This window comes from Hydra viridissima, unplaced genomic scaffold (genome assembly GCF_058129835.1).
Source record: "Hydra viridissima isolate aposymbiotic clone 2 unplaced genomic scaffold, HvirCarnegie_v1 scaffold_6, whole genome shotgun sequence".
Taxonomy (NCBI): domain Eukaryota; kingdom Metazoa; phylum Cnidaria; class Hydrozoa; order Anthoathecata; family Hydridae; genus Hydra; species Hydra viridissima.
In genome coordinates this window covers 7,569,303-7,579,088 of record NW_028324305.1, presented here as the reverse complement: position 1 = coordinate 7,579,088, position 9,786 = coordinate 7,569,303, and the positions used below count along the sequence as shown (strand labels likewise).

General features: G+C 27.6%; 1 protein-coding gene across 2 annotated transcripts; it reads left to right on the top strand.

Annotated features, from left to right (window-relative positions):
* The first annotated feature begins 400 nt into the window (after window positions 1–400).
* On the top strand, window positions 401–9,526 carry LOC145190461 (histone acetyltransferase type B catalytic subunit-like). Of its 2 annotated transcripts, none has more exons than XM_090090892.1 (15): window positions 401–671; window positions 837–887; window positions 990–1,065; window positions 1,232–1,268; window positions 1,594–1,674; window positions 1,904–1,946; window positions 2,077–2,195; window positions 2,357–2,444; window positions 3,985–4,018; window positions 5,884–5,988; window positions 7,153–7,196; window positions 7,419–7,481; window positions 8,689–8,840; window positions 8,968–9,084; window positions 9,170–9,526. In XM_090090892.1, exons 1-15 carry the CDS (start codon window positions 656–658, stop codon window positions 9,329–9,331), a joined length of 1,188 nt encoding a protein of 395 aa, XP_089947018.1. In that variant the 5' UTR covers window positions 401–655; the 3' UTR covers window positions 9,332–9,526. The 2 variants fall into 2 exon arrangements, with proteins under 2 accessions (XP_089947018.1, XP_089947020.1); XM_090090894.1 differs by having other exon boundaries at window positions 578–733.
* The last annotated feature ends 260 nt before the right edge of the window (window positions 9,527–9,786 follow it).

Below are 9,786 nucleotides of genomic sequence, written 5' to 3'. Positions count from 1 at the left end.
ATTATAACGTTTTTTTCCTTTTTTAAAATAGTTATATGTTTAAAAATATTCATATTATCAAAATTTTTATAATAATCAAAAGTCCTTTAAAGCAAAAACTTGAAAAAAAATTTTATCACTATAATTGTTAAGCCCTTAGTCAGTGGGATAAACTCAGCTACCTACTCAACGGGTCTGTATTTATGAAGTGGTTAGAGGAGGCTGAGAATTGAAGTATGTGGAGTAATTTTAAGGGAAAATTCTCTATCTTGGTTAGATCAGGAGATGAAGGCTAGGGATGCCCTCTGGGCACTACATAAGGAAACTGAACATGGAGTCTGGGGAGGTCTAAACCTGGCCTAAAACCTTCCCAGGTAAAAATTAGGCCTGTGTGCAAAATTTAGTGCAGATTGGATCATTTGTCTGGATTTCTATAAAGAACAAACAACAGGCAGACGAGCATTGCCTTTTATTAATATAGATAGTACTTGGTTCCATTTGTTCTATAATACTCTAAAAATATGAATAGAAAAGTTATCCCGCTATTATAGAGAGGCGGGAATTATTGACCATGATTTAAAACTGCATTTTGCCATTTAAAAGAACTTTTAAAAAATTACCACGAAAATTAACTTTTTATAAAAGTTATGAGTAAAAAAAAACTATAACCAAAGAAATGGCTGTTGGTACTGGTAAATTTCCATAAAAATATATGGTTAAATTATTTTTAACATTTGGATGTTAACGCTAGTTGGTAATTTATCATTCAGCAATAATTTTAAATCAACCTTAGTAATTTAAAAGCTTTACTGTAAACAGATAAATAGATATATATCTTAAATAAACTTCTCTTTTAGAAATTGAGCGATACAAGTGTGATGCAAATAATGCAATTTCAATTAAGCTAGGTATTTGTAAAACTACTAAGGAATTACTTTATGTTGATAAAAATATTAATTCTAATAGTAATTAATTTTGATTTTCGATTTCACTTACATGATTCTCCTTAGTGCGTTCGGAAGATGATGTTTTAAGTGAAGAAGGAGTATTCCACCCATGGATGAGTCATCAGGTCTTTGGTGAAAGGTAAATTGTGTATATTTTATAGGTATAGCATATCTTGGTTAGTTTTTTAAAAAGCTACAAAGAATGTTTACAAAACAGTTCCCATTATATATCAGTAATTGTTACTTGAATTATTCAAGTTTTTCTTTCTGTTAAAGTATTTCTATATTTTCTTGTTCTATTTTAGTGAAACTATATTTGGATACAAAGGTCTAAACATACAGGTAAGCAAGTGACTGCAAATATTTTGAATGAGCAATTGGATAGAAGTAGGAAGTTTTACTTATTGTTAGTAAAAAATTTCTAATTTATAGAGAGTTTGCAGATTTTAAATTGTATTTATTATCATTTTTTTAAATGGTGATCAATTGATTCAAACTGCTCTGTTTTATTGTGGAACATATACTGTAAAACATTTTTACTCTTTGATTGTAGATTCACCTCTTAATTTATTTTGAGGAGAAAGATGTTTAATCAAACAAACATCTTTTACTTTTTTCAACTTTGATACAAAATTCTTTTAAAAACTATATTTTTAACTACATTTAGTTATATTATCATGCTGGAAGTTTGCTCACTTATCTTAATTTGGAGTATCAAGAACAAGTTCCAAAGTCATTTGGAATCAAGGTGTAAATCTGTATTTTATAGAATCATTTAACTTTTAATTAAAATTTCGAATTTCTGTTTGGTAATTATGAATAGTAAAAGTTTATTTAAGTAATTGTTCTTTATTTAATTTTCAATATTTTTTATCTAATCTAAAAAATCTTTTTTCCTCTTTTTAACATTTATTTTGTCTCATTTAAAATTACTTCCAGGAAAGTTTAATTTTTATCTTCAGTTTTACTTTTACTAGCCAGATTCTGTTATTACGAAGATAGCTGGACAAATCCCACCAGGTAAGTTTTACTCAAATTAACAGAGATATTTCAAAAATGAAAGAAAAAACAAAATTATTTAAAAGTACTTTGTTTAAAATTGTTAACTTATAATTTAACTTATCATCTTTAAGCTTGTTGTTTTGTTAAGGTTTTATTTCAAACCGAGATGAGTTCATTGCTAAACTTCAAAAAGAAGACAGTTTTACACCAATGGGCAATAAAATCCACTCTTACTTTCATGGAGATATAGAATATGAAATCTATGAGGTTTTATATAGAAGTTTTTTGTTAAGGAGTATTTTTCACAAACACTGCTTTTAAAAAATTAAATAGATTGTTTAAATATGATTTTCTATTCAATTGTGTGTATATAATTTTTCATGTTCTATTAACTGATTGTGAAGTGATTTTTTACTAATTCCTTACAGGCAAACATAATGGTTCCTCGTTTAAAAGAATATCATGAGCGATTGCAGACTTTCATTCTTTGGTATATAGATGCAGCATCATTTATTGGTATATTTTCTTGTCAAAATATATTTTAAATAATTTTTTTTCCTGCAGGAATTGTGAGCATAATATTTCAGTTTAAGAGTATTGGTAGTGGTATTATAAACATTAATATTATTTAGCATACTATTTATTTAACAAGATAAATTGTTCTATAAAAAGCGGATTTAATAAATTTTGAGCTACATGGTGTGGCAGCGATTCGCGAACTAATTTTTGGCTAGGTTTTGTGATGTAAATAAAATACTTCCGCAATTTGTTTTTGTTGATTAATGTTCAATGACCGTCTTGGATTTTAATAAAATTGTGAATAGAAAACATTTTAGTTAAAAGTTTTACAATGGAAGCTAAAACAACCGAAGCTTTAAATTTGATTCACGCGGGTCTGCCTGCACATGAAGTGATTAGTATTTCTGGAGTGTCTAAAACTAGATTTAAAAAAGTGAAAAAACGTAACAGTGCTGAGTGAGCCAAAATGCCATCTCCAGTGAACAAAAAAAAGTTTATAAAAAGTTAACAGAAAAGCTTAAAAAGCATGTTGAAAAGAATCCTACTGTATCCATTAGAAAGACAGCAAAATTGTTCAATATTGATGAGAGGACAGTCAGAAGAACTCTAAAAACACTTGGAAAAGTCAGTGTGGCCCAACCTTCATGTCAACTTTTGACAGAAAGACTAAAAACTTTAAGATTGAAGCAATCAAAGAAATTTCTGAGTCAGCTAAAAAGCCATGCTTCGTCAACAGCTAATGTTTTCTTAGATAAAAACTTTTTAATATTGACTGTGTGATATATAGGTGTAATGGCAGATTCATTGTGCAGAAGAGTGACAAAGCACCACCTGTGTATTACACCAAACACCCTCAGTCCATCATGATGCTAGGAATCATCGCTTCTAATGGAGAGAAATGTCTACCAATCTACATCAAAGAGAAAGAAAAAGTTACCTCTGATGTGTATATTAGCTTATTAAAACGCTATATGGTGCCATGGCTGAAGAAGACATTCTCAGAAAAAAATTACATCTTTCAACAGGACAATGCATCTTGTCATAGGTCCAGAAAAAGTCAACAGTATCTTCAAGACAATATGACTAATTTCTGGCCCAAAAACTTTTGGCCACCATCCAGCCCTGACCTAAATACCCATGGCTTTAGTATTTGGAGCGTAGTTGAGAGTAAGGCATGCAAAAAGGCCCACTCAAGTGTCAAGTCACTAAAGTCATCAATTACCTGTGCTATGAAATCAATTTCAAGGTAATGTATAATAAGCACCTGCCAGTCTTTCCACCCTAGACTTGAGGCAGTGATTTAAAAAAAAAGAAAACCCAATTGAATGTTAAGGTAGGAAAAGTATTTATCTTCAACTTTTCTCTTATTAATATTCCATGAAGATAATTTTTTAGTGCTTTAAAAATTGATTTCGAAAAATTTTCTAAAAAATTTGCGAATTGCTGCCACACCCTGTAGTTGTTATAATATGCATATTGAATATAGTTGACTTAATTACTATAATTAACACAGTTTAAGATTTTTTTTTAAATTTAGATATTGATGATGAAAAATGGCAATTTTTTTTATTGTAAGTACTATTTTTATTTTTTTTGTTTCTTTATGTATGTATGTAGGTATGTATGTATGTATGTATGTATGTATGTATGTATGTATGTATGTATGTATGTATGTATGTATGTATGTATGTATGTATGTATGTATGTATTTATGTATGTATGTATGTATGTATGTATGTATGTATGTATGTATGTATGTATGTATGTATGTATGTATGTATGTATGTATGTATGTATGTATGTATGTTTGTATGTAATGATTGAAAAATCAGGCTGTTGTTACTAGCTGTTTGTTACTACATATTGGGCTGGATTTATCGTGAGGAAAATAAAGCTAAAACTTAATTGAATGCAACCTTTTTTTTTATTTCACAAAAAATTTAGTTTAAAGTTATATCTTGTTTTACAAGCAATAACTGAGTTGATAATTGTTGTATATTTTTATAAATATTTTATAAATTTTATTATAGTAATTAAAATTTATTTAAATATCCATCAGACTGTGGTAAGTTAACATGGCTAGTTGTCAAATTTAAACTAATGATAATAGCAACCACTTGTCCATCTGTTATCATTTTGTATATGGAAATTGTTTTTTGATATGTTTTTTTGTTCAGAATAGGTTGTGTACATAATTTCACATTTTGAATGCAAGTTTGATTTTATGCAAATTAGTTGTAAATATCATAAATAATGACTCCTTTGATTTCTCTGCCTCATTATTTTCTAATACCTTGTATTCTTTAAACTTATTGAAAGATATATATAATACACTAGATTACACAGGTTAGAAAAAGGCACAAAGTATGTATTATATTTCTATATACTAGACAATTGAAAAAAAAAAAAAATTTTTTTAATTACATGATGCACCCCTCCTATCTTGTTTCTTTTTACAAAACATGACTTTTTTACGTGTACAGATAAATGAGTGGTAATCCTGTTCACCACCACTGAGCAGAATTTCCACTGCCTGGTTTTTATTTAAATAAATTAACTTACATGTAATTTACTATGTAATTTTTTAGTGGTACAAATTATATTATTACATTTTTATGTAATTATACCTTTTAGTTACCATGTATTTAATCTTCTCTTCTTGTTAAAACATACTGTATTACAAATATTTTTTCATGATTTTAGTGTGTAAAAATAAAGATTCCTTTAGTAAATCAGTTTTTGGGTAGGGCAGGGGTTAAAACATCATCAAATGATCTAAAATTTTGTACACATTACTTGCCAAAAGAAACAAGATAGGAGGGGTGTATCATGTAATTTTAAAAAGTAATTTTTTACATACATACATACATACATACATACATACATACATACATACATATATACATACATACATACATACATACATACATACATACATACATACATACATACATACATACATACATACATACATACATACATACATACATACATACATACATACATACATACATACATACATACATACATTCATACATACATACATACATACATACATACATACATACATACATACATACATACATACATACATACATACATACATACATACATACATACATACATACATACATACATGCATGCATGCATGCATGCATACATACATACATACATACATACATACATACATACATACATACATACATACATACATACATACATAAATACATACATACATTCATACATACATACATACATACATACATACATACATACATACATACATACATACATACATACATACATACATACATTTTTTTAGAAATAGAGCATATTTAAAAGATTACTCTTCAAAAATCATGTAATTGTTTTTTTTTAATCATCCTATGTATGCAGTTTACTTATGTTTCTTCTGTATTTTTTTATTATTATATAGATTTGAAAAAAAAAAAACAAGCATAACTCCATTGTATAGTACTGTTGGATACATGACAGTTTATCATTACTATTCATATCCTGATAAGTTTCGTCCAAGAATAAGGTAAAAGAATATTGATATTTTGATTTCATATAAAGAGTGAGTAAGATGTGAAAAAATTTGTGCAATTCTTATGATATCAGAATTCGTTTGGAAATATGAAAATCGGTATTTTAAAAACTCATTAAAAATCTGGTTAATTTGAACTAAACTACTAATCCAGGAAAATTTTGTGAATTTCGTTGTTTCAGAAATTAATTAAGTACCCATAATGTTAAAAATTGTGTATGACAACTTAATGGTTAGTTTATTCTGTGAAGCATTATAAGTAACAGAGGGGTATCTAGCATGATATGGCTCATCATAAAACTTTGTACACACATAAAAATAGAAAAAAAGTGTCTCCCAACTCCCAAAATTAAATTTTAAAATTTCTCTAATTCAAAAAAAAATTAAATTCCAAATCCAAGTCTGCATTTTGTCCTTTAGTTTACAGAAGGCCTAAGACAAAAATAAAAATTAGTTTTTTTTTTTAAGTATACCTATACCCAAGTCTAGTGTGTTTGACTTTTTCAATGAGTCTGAAGATGATCAACATATTTGCACTTGTGAAGAAACTGATTCTAAAGGAAATATTGTGAGATGTATTGTTGAGTTAGTAGTTAAAAATTCCTTTCCTCTTTCTGTCTTTTGTAATTCAGCTACACTAGGCTTAGTAGATAAAATAGCAAAAAAAATTAAACATTAAATTAGTAGTAGTGTTCAATATCTTGTAATACTAAAAGCTGAAGAAGAAAAATTAGATCTTAAAACTATTTAAAAAGATGTTTTGTTTATTTAAAAATGGGTGTGTTCATGCTTTTAAAAACAAATACTTTGCGGTGAATTTCAGATTTATCAATGTCAATAATAACAATGAATAATAAATATTGTAACAGAACAGTTAATAATCTTTGTGAAAAATCTTTAATACAAAGTATATAGCAATAGAATTTTTATACAATAAAAATTGATTATGCAAAAGTTGCAGTAGTAATAAACAAGGCTACTATTTTTCATTAGATGAAGCTGCATCTGTATTACTAGAATATTATTTTGGTTTTATATTGTAAAGGGAAAAAATAAATATTACCTTCATCGCATTTCACTTTTTTTTGTCTTTGTGAATTCAATCAGTTTGGGAAATAAGCAACTCATGCTAGAACAATTGTTTTTCTTTTCTTTTAGTCAAACAATAATTCTTCCTCCATTTCAAAGGAAAGGTCATTGTGGTAAGATGTCTTTGCAATAATCTCTTCTCTCTTATTCTTTGTGCTTTTCTTTTCAATCTTACTTTTTTATGTTTATTTCTTCACACTTCTTTAGTGTAAATAAGTATAAAAAAAATCTCAGTTTCTCTGTATAATATTTTTCGACTATTGTTTGCGATTATAATAATCAATCATTGCTTTTTACAGAAATTTCATTTTAATATTTCTGAAATGTTTGTTTAGTTGAGCTCTTACATACTGTTAATAAATACTACGTCTCAAATATTAATGCTGTGGATATAACAGGTTAGTTGTTCTCCCATTTCTTTAGATTGTTGTTTCTTTAAGTTTTAATTCTATATAAAACTTATTGTTATCAAACCATATATAGCACATAACATTTATCATCATGTCATTGTTTGATTCAATTGTTACTTAATTTGTAGTGTATTTAAACTTTTTTGGTATCATTAGACATTTTTAAGTTCAACAATTTTTCTAACACTATATAGGCTGTTTGTGACATCATTTTATCTGATTCAAAATTGCACTGTGATATAATTTTTGTTTTTAATTCTACTTATGTTTCAAATCTTTAGAGCCACCATTTTACTATATCCAATTGAGAGATATTCATTTGTGCAATAAAAATATGAAATTTAGTTTGATAGATCATCTGCAAGTTTCTGTTGTTTTATATTGACATTAGTTAAATATTCTGCATAACTAATTAGTTTGTTTCCAGTTTTCATGTGAAAACCTCTGGATATGCAATACTTATGTACAGTTATGTGCAGTTACAGTTATGTGCAGTGAGATAAAGTGAAAATAACTTTTCCTCATTTGAAGATGTGAAAAATTCTGGGTGTGTTTTTTAAATGAAATTGTTGTGAATTTAATTAAGAATGTTAACAACAATTTGTTGAAGCCAAGAACAATTTTGTTTCCTTCATTTGAGTTAGATTTCAAGATGATATTAAAGTTACAAAAAGGAAACTAAAAACTATTTTATGATGGTCATGGAAAAGATCTTACTTTAGATGCAGATTTACATTAGGCTCCAAAATTACATGAAGATGCAGTAAGTTCTTTACACCTGTTTGATAAAACCTGAGCTACGCTATTAATTTTTAGGTTAATACAACTTGTATTAAAAATAATTTGAAAATACCTTACCAAAAGTGTGTTTTTTTTTTTTTGTTTTTTTTTTTTTTAAATAATAGTTATTCCTGTGAAGGCCTTTTATTTTGTCGGAGAAAATGTTCAATATCAGTTTGTAAACTTTAAGTAGCAGGTTTTCTCAAAGAAATTGATAAATTAATTGAAAAAAACCAAGGAGTTACTGAGGATTAATTCTTAAGTAAATAAAAGTTACTGGGTGAGTACTTACTGATCCATTCAGAGTAGCAGGGGATTAATTTAAGAATTTACGCCGTCTTCGGTATTGAAAGTTTTTATTAGAAGAAAGTTAATTGAATTTTTCATGTTCTTGATTTTTGTTTGATTTTTTTAGTTGAAGATCCTTCTGAGGATTTCGTTCGCTGTCGAGATTTTGTTGATTGTCAAAATTGTATGAAGCTGAAGTCTTTTTCAAAAGATAAGCTTATTGGTGATTATTCAGAAGACATGAGAAAGGCTGCATTTGAGACTTATAAAATTACAAAGGTATTTCCATTCGTGTGTCGTTCTTAAGTTTCTAATAAATAATTTAAGTTTTCCATTTTCTCATTAATAAATTTTAAATTGATTTTATTCTGCTGTTAATAGTGAAAATTCTTTAACTTTTTTCTAGTCACAAGCAAGAAGAGTTTATGAAATACTTCGCTTACGAGTTACCGACACCTCTAACAGTATTATGTATCATCAATATCGCATGTGTGTTAAAAAGAGGCTAAACCTCCCATTTCAGGTTGATTTTTGTTAAAAATCATGAATTTCTGTTCACAAACACATCTAGTGTTTACGTTAAAATTTATTCAAACGATTCATTTTAGAAACAAGCACGAGATATGGAAAAATTGCGTTCTGTTTTGTCTCCTGAAGAGTACAACTCAGCAATGGTTGGTCAATCTCACGATGAAAGAATTCAGCGCTTAGATGAAGCATATAAGCTCTTGGAAGAAGAATATTTTAAGGTTATAAATAGACTACAATAGATTGGTATTATAAACAACATATCACCACTTTACTACGTCGGACAATCATCGTCATTAGATAAAAATGTTTTTCAAGTAATGGATTAAAAGGTTTTTTAACCGTATTCCGAGTTGGCCGTAAGAACTTGGCAAAAATTGTCAAACGTTTGAAAAATATTTTAAAAGCAAATTTTAATAAAAGGAAAAAATTCAAAACGTTTTTTAGTGTAATTTGCAGACAGTGAGTCAAAGCAATTTAAATATTTTGAGAGTGAAATTTTTAGGTGCTAAAAATACTCTAAGTATTTTGTAATATGAATATGCGGGTAGCATAAGCTGCATTCCCTTTATCACTCCCTTTAAGACCCTTTATCACTCCCTTTAAGACCCTTTAGATGAATAATGCTACGGAAAGCTCTAATAAAAAACACTTTAAAATCAATTTGTTTGTTATTTAAATTTATCATGTTACCACG